We start from the raw sequence: 15,120 nt of genomic DNA, 5'->3' as shown, positions 1-15,120 counted from the left end.
ATAATAAAAAATCCAAATATATTCATTGATATAAACAGATTTTGTCAAACTGCAGTGCACACAAGGGTCAAAATCCAAACATAAAACCTAGACAAAAATTCAAAATCAGATCAAATAAAATGTAAAAAATAAAGCAAAGCTGATTGTATTACATTTAATCTCCTTACATATTTTGCAGACCCTGGTGTTTCAGTAAAAACATACTTCGTCTACAGCGCTGCATCATCCCTGCTGGCATCAACGTACCTGAGCATTACGACCAGCATCCTCTGCATCTATTATCTCATCTAATTATCTCTTTGTGTGTGCATGTGTTGCTCTTCGTTTTTTAATTAATTATAATGGGTGTTGTTACCGTGTAACAGAAATTTAACTCTTGTGGTGCATTTTCTCAATCAACATTTTCTTTTTACTTTCTCGGATGTATGTGTCATGTTTTAAGTGAAGGCATCTTGATTATTTATCAGTAAATGTTTTTAAATTCTTTTCAGCTTGAGTGTTTTTTATTCATTTATTATTTATACTTTCTGTACAACATAAAATCGGATGAATCGCCATCTATGTGGAGAAACCGCAGAAAAATAAGACAAATATAAAGAAATTAAACAATATATAACATTTCAGCGTATATAATGACCTTATGAAATTAGTACCCTACTGTTTTTGTTAATTAATAAATACAATGAATTTGAAATTGAATTCTGAAGTGGGTGGATTTGTTTCAAAGTTTGGGGTGTCAAAGGAGATAATGCAACCTATAAAAATAACAAAACATTAATATTAATTACCACCAAGGTGTTGGTGTGATTTTTTTTTTTAATTTTGAGAAAAGATACTTTAACTCAGCGTTGGTATAACAATTTTAGATTATTATTTCTTTAAGTTTAGGCAACAAAAAACTACAACTTCTTTAGGTTTAGGCAAAAAAAACTACAACTTTTTTAGGTTTAGGCAACAAAACTACAACTTCTTTAGGTTTAGGCAACAAAACTACAACTTCTTTAGGTTTAGGCAACAAAACTACAACTTTTTTAGGTTTAGGCAAAAAAACTACAACTTCTTCAGGTTTAGGCAAAACAACTACAACCTCTTTAGGTTTAAGCAACAAAACTAAAACTTATTTAGGTTTAGGCAACAAAAAAAAAATTTCAGAATAAAATATTTCAAAATATTTTCAGCATTATTATTTGCACTTTTTTATATATATTTACTTGTAATTGAGCTGTGAGTGGGACTACAAACAGACCACTGAGTGGGAGGGTGTAGGGGCCGGATTGGAACTGGGCCTAGGTCTTTGGACCACCCCTGAGGCTTCCTATTGGTCTGGCAGTGAGAGAGGTGTCGTATGTCCCAGGCAGCAGTGAACGCAACGAAGCACAACTTCTACTACGGGAGAAAAGTGAGACTTTTAATCAGTGAACCGGTGAGTTAAAGCCTGTTTGTTGCCACAGCTGGTTTAGTTTCATGCATTATGCAGAAGGAAGGTTCCGGAGTAGTTTTCCTCCTCTCCTGACCGGATTAGTGGAGTTTGTGGGACCAAAAACAAACCATGTCTCGGTGCGAACAGAAAGGAAAGTTGGAGCAGCCGACGTTAGACTCTGAGCACGAACAAAACGGAGTCCCGGTGAACCGGAGAGCGGTTTGTAACGCGTGCAAACGGTTGTACCGGGACCCTAAAATCCTCCCGTGCCTGCACACCTTCTGCTCGGACTGCATCGGCCAGCTGGAGCCCTTCTCCGTGCGAAGCCGCGTCGCTCCAAAGAACATCCCGAGCGAAGCGGCAGAGGGGGAAGAGGAGCGAACCTGCGTCACGGTGCTCTGCCCAGACTGCGACTCCGAGGTGGACCTCCCTCCGTCTGGACCTGGAGGGCTCAGCACCGACCACCTGGCGCTGGACGAGGTGTTCCTGGAGACCCTGGAGACGAACGGTCCGCTGGGATGCGACCTGTGCGGCGAAGGAGGCGCCGAGAGCCGCTGCGACGTCTGCTGCGTCAACCTGTGCGCGTTCTGCTGCCAGGCGCACAGGTAGAGTCTGTTCTACTCTATTCTGTTCTATTCTGTTCTGTTCTATTCTATTCTGCTGCCAGAGGCACACAGGTAGAGTCTGTTCTACTCTATTCTGTTCTATTCTGTTCTGTTCTATTCTATTCTGCTGCCAGAGGCACACAGGTAGAGTCTGTTCTATTCTATTCTGTTCTATTCTGTTCTGCTGCCAGAGGCACACAGGTAGAGTCTGTTCTACTCTATTCTGTTCTATTCTGTTCTGCTGCCAGGCGCACAGGTAGAGTCTGTTCTACTCTATTCTGTTCTATTCTATTCTATTCTATTTTGCTGCCAGGCGCACAGGTAGAGTATGTTCTATTATACTCTATTCTATTCTATTATGTTCTATTCTACTGTAAGGCCCACAGGTAGTAGAGTCTATTCTATTCTATTCTGCAGCCAGGGGCACAAGTAGAGTCTATTCTATTCTGCAGCCAGGGACACAGGTACAGTCTATTCTATTCTATTCTGCAGCCAGGGACACAGGTACAGTCTATTCTATTCTATTCTGCTGCCAGGTGCACAGGAAGAGTCTATTCTAATCTATTCTGCTGAAAGGGCCACAGGTAGAATCTATTCTATTCTATTCTATTCTGCTTCCAGACGCACAGGTAGAATCTATTCTTTTCTACTCTGCTGCCAGGGGCACAGGTAGAGTCTATTCTATTCTACTCTGCTGCCAGACGCACAGGTAGAGTCTATTCTATTCTATTCTATTCTGTTCTATTCTATTCTATTCTGCTGCCAGTCACACAGGTAAAGTCTATTCTATTCTATTCTCCAGTAAGACGCACAGATAGAGTCTATTCTATTCTATTCTATTCTATTCTGCTGTCATAAGCACAGGTAGAGTCTATTCTATTCTATTCTATTCTGCTGTCATACGCACAGGTAGAGTCTATTCTATTCTATTCTATTCTATTCTATTTTGCTGCCAGGCCCACAGGTAGAGTATGTTCTATTATACTCTATTCTATTCTGTTATGTTCTATTCTACTGTAAGGCCCACAGGTAGTAGAGTCTATTCTATTCTATTCTGCAGCCAGGGGCACAGGTAGAGTCTATTCTATTCTGCTGCCAGGTGCACAGGTAGAGTCTATTCTATTCTGCTGCCTGGTGCACAGGAAGAGTCTATTCTAATCTATTCTGCTGAAAGGGCCACAGGTAGAATCTATTCTATTCTATTCTATTCTGCTTCCAGACGCACAGGTAGAGTCTATTCTTTTCTACTCTGCTGCCAGGGGCACAGGTAGAGTCTATTCTATTCTACTCTGCTGCCAGACGCACAGGTAGAGTCTATTCTATTCTATTCTATTCTGTTCTATTCTATTCTGCTGCCAGTCACACAGGTAGAGTCTATTCTATTCTATTCTCCAGTAAGACGCACAGATAGAGTCTATTCTATTCTATTCTATTCTATTCTGCTGTCATACACACAGGTAGAGTCTATTCTATTCTATTCTATTCTATTCTGCTGTCATACGCACAGGTAGAGTCTATTCTATTCTATTCTGTTCTATTCTATTCTATTTTGCTGCCAGGCCCACAGGTAGAGTATGTTCTATTATACTCTATTCTATTCTATTATGTTCTATTCTACTGTAAGGCCCACAGGTAGTAGAGTCTATTCTATTCTATTCTGCAGCCAGGGGCACAAGTAGAGTCTATTCTATTCTGCAGCCAGGGACACAGGTACAGTCTATTCTATTCTATTCTGCTGCCTGGTGCACAGGAAGAGTCTATTCTAATCTATTCTGCTGAAAGGGCCACAGGTAGAATCTATTCTGTTCTATTCTATTCTGCTTCCAGACGCACAGGTAGAGTCTATTCTTTTCTACTCTGCTGCCAAGGGCACAGGTAGAGTCTATTCTATTCTACTCTGCTGCCAGACGCACAGGTAGAGTCTATTCTATTCTATTCTATTCTGTTCTATTCTATTCTATTCTGCTGCCAGACGCACAGGTAGAGTCTATTCTATTCTATTCTATTCTATTCTGTTCTATTCTATTCTGCTGCCAGTCACACAGGTAGAGTCTATTCTATTCTATTCTCCAGTAAGACGCACAGATAGAGTCTATTCTATTCTATTCTATTCTGTTCTATTCTATTCTGCTGCCAGTCACACAGGTAGAGTCTATTCTATTCTATTCTCCAGTAAGACGCACAGATAGAGTCTATTCTATTCTATTCTATTCTATTCTATTCTGCTGTCATACGCACAGATAGAGTCTATTCTATTCTATTCTATTTGTATATCTGTTGTCTCTCCTGTCTGCAGGCGTCAGAAGCGAACAGCGTCTCACTCCGTCCAGTGTCTGGAGGAGCTGAAGTCTCGCGGTCGTCTGTCCCGTCCCGTCCTCTGCCCCCTCCACCCCGGCCAGGAGCTCCGTCTCTTCTGTCAGCCCTGCGACCTGCCCGTCTGCCTGGAGTGCGCCGCCACGCTGCACCGCGACCACCGCTGCCGCCCCACCCGCGACGTCATCGACCGCCACGGAGACCGCATCCGAGAACTGGTCGCGGCGCGCCTGCGACCTCGCATGGAGCGTCTGAAGGACTCGCTGCAGAAGGTGCAACAGAGTCTGTTTGTAACATAAATTATTTACTTTTTTTTTATAAATATCAAGTTTCTTATATTCAAACAGGATTCTTTCTTTCTGCTCTGTTACAGGTGGAAGTTTCCCAGGATGCTTTGCAGGCCCGGGTGGATGCAACAGCCAATGAGGTGAGGGTGTTTGCGCGAGCCTACGCCAGCGTTGTGGAAGCCCACTGCCTGTCTCTGCTGCACCGCCTGGAGGAGCTCCGGGTCCAACGCAGGTACAGTACGACCAACACAGCTACCGACTAGTAGGCCATGTACTGATGAACAGTCTTCTGTGGTTTACGGTGCAGAGAAACCTCTCATCGAGTGTGCGGGAGATGCTGCTTGTCCTTCACTCCCGTCTTTGTCCAACAGGAACCAGCTCCACCTGCAGAGGGCGCAGCTGCAGCAGGCTCTGTTGGACGTCGGCGGCGGCGTGGAGTTCGCGGAGCGGCTGCTGAGCTGCGGCTCAGACGCCGAGATCCTCAGCGCCAAAGGAGTGACCCTGAGAAGACTGACCAGCCTGGCGGAGAGCAGCTACGACCCTGACCCGGCAACCGTCACCCCCGACGACGGCAGCGGCATCGGCTTCGTGGCCGGGGAGCCGGCGGGGGAGGTGGAGGGCTACCCGCTGGTCGGGGTGATCACCTCGAAGACGGTGGACCTCAGCAAGTGCACCATCGAAGGGGAAGGTAAACCAGACCTAATGCAACTATATTCAGATTTAAGAACGATGTCAGGATGATGTTGGCAGGTGTTTATATTTCGTATTGTCACCACGAAAAGTGTCGCAACTGTGCAAGATGCAGTCACGAAACATTACAGGTGTGTAGTTGAGATCAAAATGAAGTCCGAGCTCGAAGATGGGTGTGGTCTTAGTAAGGGGGGCGGAAGTAGAGGGGTAGGAAGTGCGGAAGGAGGCCCCCCTCATTTTACGCCCCTGGCCCGATTTGGCGTCGTGGCTGGCGTGATCCCATCACAAGTTGGTCTCTAGTTCTTAGCTGTTTCTTCTCTTTTTTGTAAACCACTAAGGATAAAAGTGTTTTATTAAAATGTAAATCATGTGTTCCAGAGATTTTCAGTAAGTGCTTACAAATCTATTTTATCTTCATTAGGTTAATACAAAAGTTAATACTCCAGAATAAATTGCAAAATTAAGTATTTTCAGGATCAGGTGTTCATGAGTGTTGCACTTTTTCTAATCCCTTCCAATTTTCTGTTATTTAATGAAAAGACCACAACCAACAATGACTTGATCTTACTGTACAAACAAGTTTTGTCTGTGTAGCCTGTTATTTATTATTGTTCTGTGCTATAGAGCTCCACTGTACAAAAATAATTACAAACACATCAATGATACACACTGTTGCACTAACTGATATGTTTTTTTTATTACCATGAACATGGCCACTATAGTTTATCTTAAGTAAATCCCTCATACAACATACAACTGCTTTTTTGTTGCCCGATCGGACAGAGCGTTTTTTTCAGTTTGCTGCATCTTTTTATTTTATATGTTGCTAAGCAACCACTAAACGAGTGCTACTAACGTTACCTTTTTACAAATGCGACCCAAGTAGTTATTAGTACAGTTTAAATCAATGAAAACAACTTACCTGAAATCTCAAGTACCGCACTAATTTGCCTCCTGCTGTTTTCTGTTCAGATCATGGTAACTACAGATGGTAAAGTCATAAACCTCCGGGTATCCAGCAAAAGTCACCACAATGAGAAAAAACGCTGATTACGTCAGGTGCTTTTCCGCTCTGATTTGAATTATTTTTCAACTCGAGGTGTTCAGGGCGTTCCAGTAAAAACGTGAGGCGCTCAGCAACGCGAAAGCAGCGCGCAAAACGCCTCACTCTCATTGAAAAGAATTACAAAAGTGTGCGACAAATGCGTATTGCGTGACTGAAAATCGTTCCAACAAATACTTTATTTACTCCTGTTTGAGTAACGTTTGTTTAAAACTGTTTTAGAGATTTACATCTTCAATAGGAACCAATTGGCAGACTGGGTAGATTTGTTGACAGCAAGAAAAATATAGAATATCACCGGTATTATCCTTAAAATCTGCTCCCTTTTCCTCATCATTATGGTATCCACTTTATTATTAACAGGTGTATCATCACTTCAGTTATGTTTTCGGTTTAAAAGCTGTGGGAGCATCAGTGATCCAGAGCACCTATTGTGTTAGATATTTATTTTCTACAGTGCTATTTAGCCACAACTATTTGTAGAGATCACCCTGTGGGAGTAGTTGCAGGCAGGCTGGTGGAGAGGTGGAGGGGGTCGGGTAAGGAGGATGTGGGGGAGGTCAGGGTCCTCCTGGAACACTTAAAGACTATTGTTAACCTTCCTGGGTGCTTTAGCTCAAAGACTCACTGAATTCCTGTGGCACCGGAGGAATGTTGAGGTGACTCAACAGGCCTGAAGGCAGCGAGAGCACTGAGGGGATGTTTACACACTAACACAGATGCTGTAAAAGAGAGAGGAAAAGGAAATACCTGCTATGACATTGCATTGTGATGGTAATCCACAGTATCACTACATCGGCTAAAGCAGCTTTGAGTTGTTTGTCCCTCCGAAGTTAACGTCTTTACGCAGCGTTAGAGACTCTTTCATTTCTAAAGGCCAGACTTCTGTGTTGACTATTAGAAAGCAGGAATCACCCAGGCTTTACTGGCGATTATCCCGTCCTCTCTCCGTGTGATAAGAGGGTTTGGACCAGAGCACAGATTACATGTGGGCCAGAACAGCTGCGTCTGTAACGGTGACAGCTGCTGCTGCGTATACTCGGCTTAGCAAGCAGACACACACACACACATGACAGATATTTCACAGCCATTAGTAGCAGCAGTGATAGTAGTAATAGACTACTAGTCCAAATGGTAGTAATTGAAGTAGTAGCAGGAGGTTTTAGTGATGGCAGTGGTAAAAAAAATCCTCCTTTATGTATAAAAAAAGGAACAACCCCTCCACACACACTCGGGTGTTTTCAGGTTGAAGCTATGTAGAAAACATATGAGCAGTTCAAATGATAAAAGTGTAATTTGCTCCATCTTAAGCTAACAGGAGAGTCCGGTAAACACACCCTGAACACACCAACACCGCCCCGAGAGCAGCTTTGATCAGCCAAAGTAATTAAAGAAGTCACCTGTGTGGGTGAACAATGAATAAATAAATAAAAAAAGATAAAGATTATTGTATTACTAAACGAATGGTCCTCTCCCGAGTGTTTAAATATGACGTCGTTAATGTCAACAACCTTTTAGTGTTTTAATATTATAGTTAGGGCTGCAACTAGTGGTTATCATATTCATATTATTTATTATTTTCTATTGATTGTTTAGCCTATAAAATATTACAAAATAGTGAAAAAGGTCTTGTTTGTCTGACCCATATTCATAAACTGAAAAACTGTTTTAAAAAAGTGATCACATTTGAGAAGCTTTTAGTCTTTTTGCTTGATAAATGTTAAACATTATTGATTATCAGACATCTATAAATTTATTTTCCGTCTATCAAAAGAAATCATTTTAGCTCTAATTGCAGTCTTGTTCATATTCTGCATCTTTAAAGCCAGCCTGTGTATCTTTTGCTGCACAGTGACACTTTTTGGGATAATAATAGACCTTTTCATTGCCATACTGTTGCAAGTGCAACAGCTTTGGTCCAAGTTCACTTCCTGTCAGCTATTGCATTAACAAACACTGCATTATTCTCGTAATGTGTCCATAATACTCTGTAGTACATTTGCTCTTTGGCCCTCACTGCATTAGACGTATATACTATATACTTAGACTATAAACTGTGTTACCTTCATCACAATGATCAAATGTTTTACGGCTCCAGACAGATTTTTTTTTTCTTTGCCTAAAATGTCTCTTTTGATAGTAAAGGTTGCTGACCCCTGTAATAGATGGAGTAGAACAGGATTAGTAAATGTAGTTTAGCAACAATAGCAACTCCAACAGCATCTAAACAGATCCGCCTGTAGCTGGTGGAAAACACTGAGTAATAACAGATGAATCCACAGTGCAGGATCATTACTTATTGAGCGGCTAATAGAGTCTGACAAGAAAACGCAAAGCAACATAAATCACTGATATGAACACAAATGATGTTGGCTTGTAACACGACAACAGCTGATGAATATCTTCAGCGGTCGTGTCCCCGGAGCGCCGCGGAACAAGTTAATGAAACACTAAAGTAATGATGTTAGAGGTTCTGGAAAAAGTCCGGTCAGCAGCACCGAAGCCCAGCTGAGCCCGGAGTCACACCACCACCACCAGATGTTCAGGGGGAAGGAGGCTCACGTCAGCGCTCAGTAGGAGGTTGTTCTGAGGGTGAGATGGTGCCACTGTAGTCTGTAGGGTGCACAAGACAAATGTCCAAGTGTCTCCATTATGAGGTGTGTCTGAATGATGAAGAGCCTCTTTTAATGTCAAACTTGGAGAGACGAGTCCTTCTGCCCTTCTAAGTTTGTCTGACTGCTTCTTGTTTGAGTGTTTGCTAAGTGTATGTATGTATGTATAGGTGTGTAAAAAGAGATTTTTCTGCCTTTAGAAGTGTCTTGATCTTTAACTCCGGCGAGTTTCAGAGGCTGTAGTAGGCTCAGTTTTAGAGCTAGAGTGAAGGTTAAAGAAAAACTGTGTAAACCTCCCTGTATAGAATGACCTCTAGGATAATCACAGCCTCATGAAACTTTACAGCCACAAACTAGAGACCTAGAGCATTCAGAGGATGGATGGCTCTCCTAGCTAGATTGACAATAACGGGGGTTTCTGAGCAGTTTACACAACAGAAGTGCTCGCCATCCAATCGACAAAAAAATGCAATTCTTGCAGAAATCTCTAAATGTCAAAAGTTTTTGATACCAAATCACAGCATGGCTTTTTCTATGGTGTTCCTCAAGGTCTTGGTGTCTTAATGTGGTATTTTAGAGGGATTATTGATCATTTTTATCACTTCTGGAGTGGTAAAAAATGGTTGAATTTAGCACCAAATCTGTGTAACAAATCGTATCAACCCAAAAGTTGCTGCAACAACTTATAAGGCATAATAGAGCATGAGGATGGCCATCATTTACTTCTATCATAATGTTCTAAACCCTTAAACACTTTCACATTTATTTTAATTAATTAATTATTTTTTATTTCTTATTTATACACTTTTACAATTTATTTTAATAAAGTAATTATTTTTTATTTCTTATTTATACACTTTTACAATTTATTTTAATTAAGTAATTATTTTTTTATTTCTTATTTATGCACTTTTTCAATTTATTTTAATTAATTAAATAATTCATGTTTATTTCTGATTCATGACTAGAACAGCTTGACACACAGTGCTGAGCTGCATCTCAAATTAATCTTCAGGTTTCCAGCTTTCAGATGATGTACACCACTTCTATGTGACATCTACTGATGACCTGCTATCTCCCCCTAAAGACCCTCTATACCCCCCTAAAAAAGACAAAAAAAACTGGTCTATTGTGGGTCTCAGAGGGTTAAAAGCAAAAAGCCCCAAAAAAGAATCTTAAAAAAAAAAAAATACTGTATATGTGTTTGTCAGCGCATCGTTGTGGCCTCTAACCTCTGACCTTTAACCCCCCTGGTCACAGGTCTACAGAGGGGCACGGCGGGTGAGCAGGGCCACTTCACCCTGGTGTGTCGAGACTCGTCCGGGGAGCAGGTGGAGCGAGGTGGAGATCACGTCCTGGTCAGCATCGTTCACCAGGAGAAGAAGAACTGGTGAGTGTCAGCGAGGCCGGTCTGCTGTGTCAGCATTTTGACTTTAATCTACCAGACAAGAAGTGTCCCGGAGCAAGGCGCTGATGGCTCTATATCCACGCTGGTGAAGTGACATTCCCACAGGGGGCACAGTGAGGTTTTATTATTCTCTCAGTCAGTTGGAGAGTCATTGACAGTCCAGCGGCACGCTGCAGGTTTGGTGTCGTCGCGGTTGATCAAGTTTTTCACCGTCTGCCACCCAGCTGCTCAGAGCAGGTCAACAGAGCTCTCCCCACCTGTGTACGCTGCTATTTCTGTCCCTTTGGTTGGAGGAGCTGCACCCTTAAAGACCTCTCCAAAATCAACCAGCTTGCATGCACAAATGCTGTTTAGTGTATTGACTCTTACAGCCACATGAGGGCGGCATATATGTTCCATCATAAAATAATAATAATAAATCCAAGAGAACTGTGATACACCGCATCAAGGGTTGAGGGTTTAGGCAGCAGCATGCATGTGAATTACATCTGCAGAGTAAAGCACTGATAGAAATGTTGCCTGTACAATCTGCAACCTACTGCTACAAGTGAGGCTTTTATTTGTAAAAAAGGAAGGAAATGTAGTCAGTTCTTCAACATGAGTTTTAAAAGATAATTGTTCATCTAACCAGATACCCGGGTACTTATAACCTGGGACTTTTTTTTATTTGAGCCCCAGTTATTGTACTGATTTTAAAACTTTTCATTTGGGATCAGTTTCTGATGATTTCTTTTCTTTTCCTTCAGCACGGTGGAGACGACAGTGGCCGACAACAGCGACGGATCCTACAGAGTTTCATACACACCCGAAGAGCCGGGAGCCTACTCCGTGTGGGTTTGTGTCAAAGCTCAACATGTCAAGGTACCAACACATCTCATTATTATTTATAGTTATACGGTATATATAAATAGTAATTAATTATGTGTTGCAGCTGAGGACGGCATGTTAGAATAGCTGAATATGAAGTTGGACTGAGCCGTGGTGTTGCCAGCAGCTCACAGCGTTCCGCCTCGGGGCTGTTAACATCATCCTGACACATTAAATCAATACGGACGAAATGAAACTGGCTGCCTGTGATAACTCTGATGTTACGTTTACCTACTGGGATGTTTGATAAATATAAAACAGTTTGAGTTGTCAGACTGCGGCCTCTTTTCTGTTTTTATTCAATGCGTCTCGCCCTGCAGGGTTCTCCGTTTCCTCTGAACGTGAAGAGGAAGTTGAGGCGTCACGGTGGGACGTTTCACTGCTGCTCTTTCTGCTCCAGTGGAGGAGCCAAAGAGGCTCGCTGTGGCTGCACAGGAACCATGCCAGGTAAACAGAAGATATCTTCAAACATGTCTGGTCAGAAGTGCAGTTTTCATTCAGTTTCTCACAACAAACAAACAAAAACAAAAACGGTACACTTTGTTTTTAAGTAGAACACGGAGACAGAACAGATGGAGGAACAATTTATTACCATCATCTGTGCTTTTTGAGTGGAATGACTTCTGTTTTTTGAGGGAAACAGGTTTGTTATTATGCGATAATCTGATCTCTTTACTCTCCTCGTGCAGTTCATTATATTTAAACAAACATCAGAGATGCTTAAGATTCAATTACACTTCTTTAAATAACTCACGCAAGGTTTTTTTTGTCTATTTTTTATGAATCATGCGGCCACAAGACATTTTGAGAAAGGAGGCGCAATTTTCTCACTAAGAAACTCCTACTGTCGTTATCGCAAACATCATTTCTCTCTCCATCTAAACCCAGCATGTCCACAAAGAGAGGGATGAGCAGAGAAGGAAGGATGAATTGGAAATGGCAACATACATTACAGTTCTTCAGAGCTTGATGATGATACACAACATTATAAGAATATTTGAAGCTGTAATCGTTCAACTGTAGAAGTCACCCTGTTCACTGCTATGAAGTAATTTACAGCTTCGTTGATATATAGTGAGTGATTAAAACATATTGAGCATATCAAGATTATAATTATACTTTATTTGTGTGTTCCCTTGTGTAATACTTTAAGACCGGTCTTTTTTTAACTGGCACCTGTTTCTACTTTCCAGATGTGGAACAAGTATTCAGATCTTTTACTTAAAGTAATAATCTTGAAGATTTTCATTTAAATAAATGTCCTCAATGTAAGTCACTTTCTTTCATATTTCTATTTATATATATATATATATATATTAGTGATGCGTTAATATGTAAGCATTAATTTTGCAGCTGGTAAAGGTGGAGCGGATTTCAGCTGCTTTGTATACGTCGATTAATCCATAAAAATACATCATAATGTATTAGTTGATTCGTATTTTGTATTAATATTCAAAATCTGCAAAGAAACTAGTAAGTAATACTGTCAAATAAATAGTAGTGGGGTAAAAAGTACAATATTTGCCTCCAAAATGTTATGGAGTAGAAGTAGTTGCATAAAATAGAAATACTGACTGATTGATTTTATTTATGGATAATCAGACAAAGAAAACTATCCAAAGGACAACATGTTAACGTGAACGCACTTATTTCCAACATGGTCCCAATATGTTAGAAGACAAAGAAAACACAACAAAGTATTATATATTCAAAACAAAAACTAGAAAAAAACAATGCTGAAATCTCAAAACACGTCACCACAATTCAAGAAAAAAACAAATTAACTCCCACAACAAAAAATAAATTAGTGCAAATTTCACTATAAATTTGTTATCCTGTTCCAAAGAAAAGCCCTACTCTGACCTCTATAGGCCCCTAAAGTAAAGTACAAGTACCTCAAAATTGTACTTAACAGTACTTGAGTAGATGTACTTAGTTACATTCCACCACTGCTACTTTCTGACTGCATATAAACAAGATACTGATATAAAACATATCTGCTTTAAATGATTAAAGTTTTATCTCAACACTGTCCTACCCCGGAGTTGTTCTTGATCTCATATCTGTCTGTCTTCCTCCCTGTCTGTCTGACTGCAGGAGGATTTAAAGGCTGCGGTCACGGTCATAAAGGACACCCGGGGAAGCCCCACTGGTCTTGTTGCGGCAGCACCTCGGAGCAGTCCGAGTGTTTGCCTCAGAGCGTGTTGGCTGCGGTTTCGCCCCGCGGACACCTGCGGACCGTGGAGCTCTGAGGTGACGCGGAGTACACGAGAGACCTGTCCAGATGATGCAAGTTAATAGAGGATGGTGGCAACCGAAAGGTTAGAGCAGCGGGGGGAGCACACTTTAAGATTGTTGGTGTGAATCTTAAAAAGGTCAGACGAGGAAAGTGAAGCTCCGAAGACACGGCGACTGGGGCAGGACATCAAAAGTCTCCGTGTCCTGAGAGCGATCACCTCTGCCAGACGGCGGTGTAGCTGTGAAACAGCAGCCAGCACAACATTAGAGACAAAGTGTGAGCTAAAGGCTCTGAATATAAAATGCCTTTTGTGTCTAAACTCTGCCTCCTATGACAAGATAGAAGAGAAGGAAGATGAAATGCTCCAATCACAGCAGCATGTACGGAAGCCCCGAGAGGCAAAGTGAGGACAAAACTAATTCTGGTGATCCATTTTCTGATCTAGATTATTTGGTAATGATTGTTATATAGAAACATTAACATCAGGTACTTACTTTTTTTACTATTTACTGCACCTAATATGATATTATTTCATGATACATTTGATTAGAAAATAAATAACAATCAATACTTAGTAAATATAACGTAATGATTATACTAAATTGATGAGTATAATATGGTGCCACACACTGTTTACAAATGAATTCCCCTGCTCTCTGAATCAAGACACTGTGCCAGTAAATAATATGAATCATAAATGTAAACCATAACATTTGGCTTTTGCTCCGTGCACGTGAAGACTTTACATATCAGTCTGGAGTGCTAATTACCGTTTTTAATGAGGAGAAAGTCCATCAAATGTGCACAGAATTGTGTTTTTTTTACTTCAGTTTCATCAGCAACCCAACTGGACCGTGCCTTCTGGTGAGGAGGGAAAACACTGTGACCTAGAAGGTGCAGCAGTCAGCCTCCTCTTTGAATACAAAGCTGTTCCTCTCCAGAGGCTGCGTCACAGCGCAGCGACAGGGAACTCACGATGAGCCAATTAATGCCTTTGTGTATTTTCTGTATTCTGAATATGACTTTTCTTGAGTGTGAGTGCAAATACATGTGTTTTTTACTGCTGATGAAAAGTAAAATAGACTTATACAAATACTTGAGGGTACATGGGGACTAATCTTTTTGATTTGTGGTCCAAGATCCAAGAATTGACACGTTGCTGCTGTTCATGCAGATTAAAGGAATAGTGTGTAACATTTTGGGGGATCTATTAGCAGAAATGGAATATAATATTCATAACTATGTTTACATTAGTATTTAATCACCTGAAACTAAGAATCGTTGTGTTTTTGTTAGCTTAGAATGAGTCCTACATAAGGGTACCGCCAACCGCTGTCTGACTTATGTTGCTCTTAAAGTAGTGTTATTATGGTAAGGATAATTTCTGAGCGAGGTGAACGGCGTTACCACGGTTTTGCACTCGGCGGGTCACCTTAACGCAGTCTTGGAAAGGGAGGAGTGAGCGGAGGGGTACTCAGTTGGTAGCAATCTGCAACCATACCACTAGATGCCATCAAATCCTACACACTGTCCCTTTAATCTAAGTAGTGCTTTATCCATTTTCACTGAAACATTTAAGCCTGTACAATCAAAATAAACACACTTATTCTTCCACA

The 15,120-nt window shown here is 41.2% G+C and overlaps 2 protein-coding genes across 2 annotated transcripts in view; both read left to right on the top strand.

The window, feature by feature from the left end:
• The window catches only part of vtcn1 (V-set domain containing T cell activation inhibitor 1), a 41,084-nt gene extending 40,385 nt beyond the window's left edge, over nt 1-699 (top strand). Inside the window, exon 15 of the mRNA XM_037789015.1 lies at nt 179-699. Coding sequence (XP_037644943.1) covers nt 179-291 — 113 coding nt within the window. The 3' untranslated portion in view covers nt 292-699. The remainder of the gene's footprint in view (nt 1-178) is intronic.
• A 398-nt stretch (nt 700-1,097) lies between these two features.
• trim45 (tripartite motif containing 45) lies at nt 1,098-15,120 on the top strand. The gene is made up of 8 exons (XM_037790683.1): nt 1,098-2,025; nt 4,322-4,610; nt 4,712-4,857; nt 4,997-5,313; nt 10,251-10,380; nt 11,145-11,259; nt 11,586-11,712; nt 13,363-15,120. Exons 1-8 carry the CDS (start codon nt 1,550-1,552, stop codon nt 13,515-13,517), a joined length of 1,755 nt encoding a protein of 584 aa, XP_037646611.1. The 5' UTR covers nt 1,098-1,549; the 3' UTR covers nt 13,518-15,120.

The sequence above is a fragment of the Sebastes umbrosus genome, chromosome 13, assembly GCF_015220745.1.
Source record: "Sebastes umbrosus isolate fSebUmb1 chromosome 13, fSebUmb1.pri, whole genome shotgun sequence".
NCBI lineage: Eukaryota > Metazoa > Chordata > Actinopteri > Perciformes > Sebastidae > Sebastes > Sebastes umbrosus.
The sequence above is the reverse complement of the archived record's forward strand: the minus strand, read 5'-3'. Positions and strand labels throughout refer to the sequence as shown.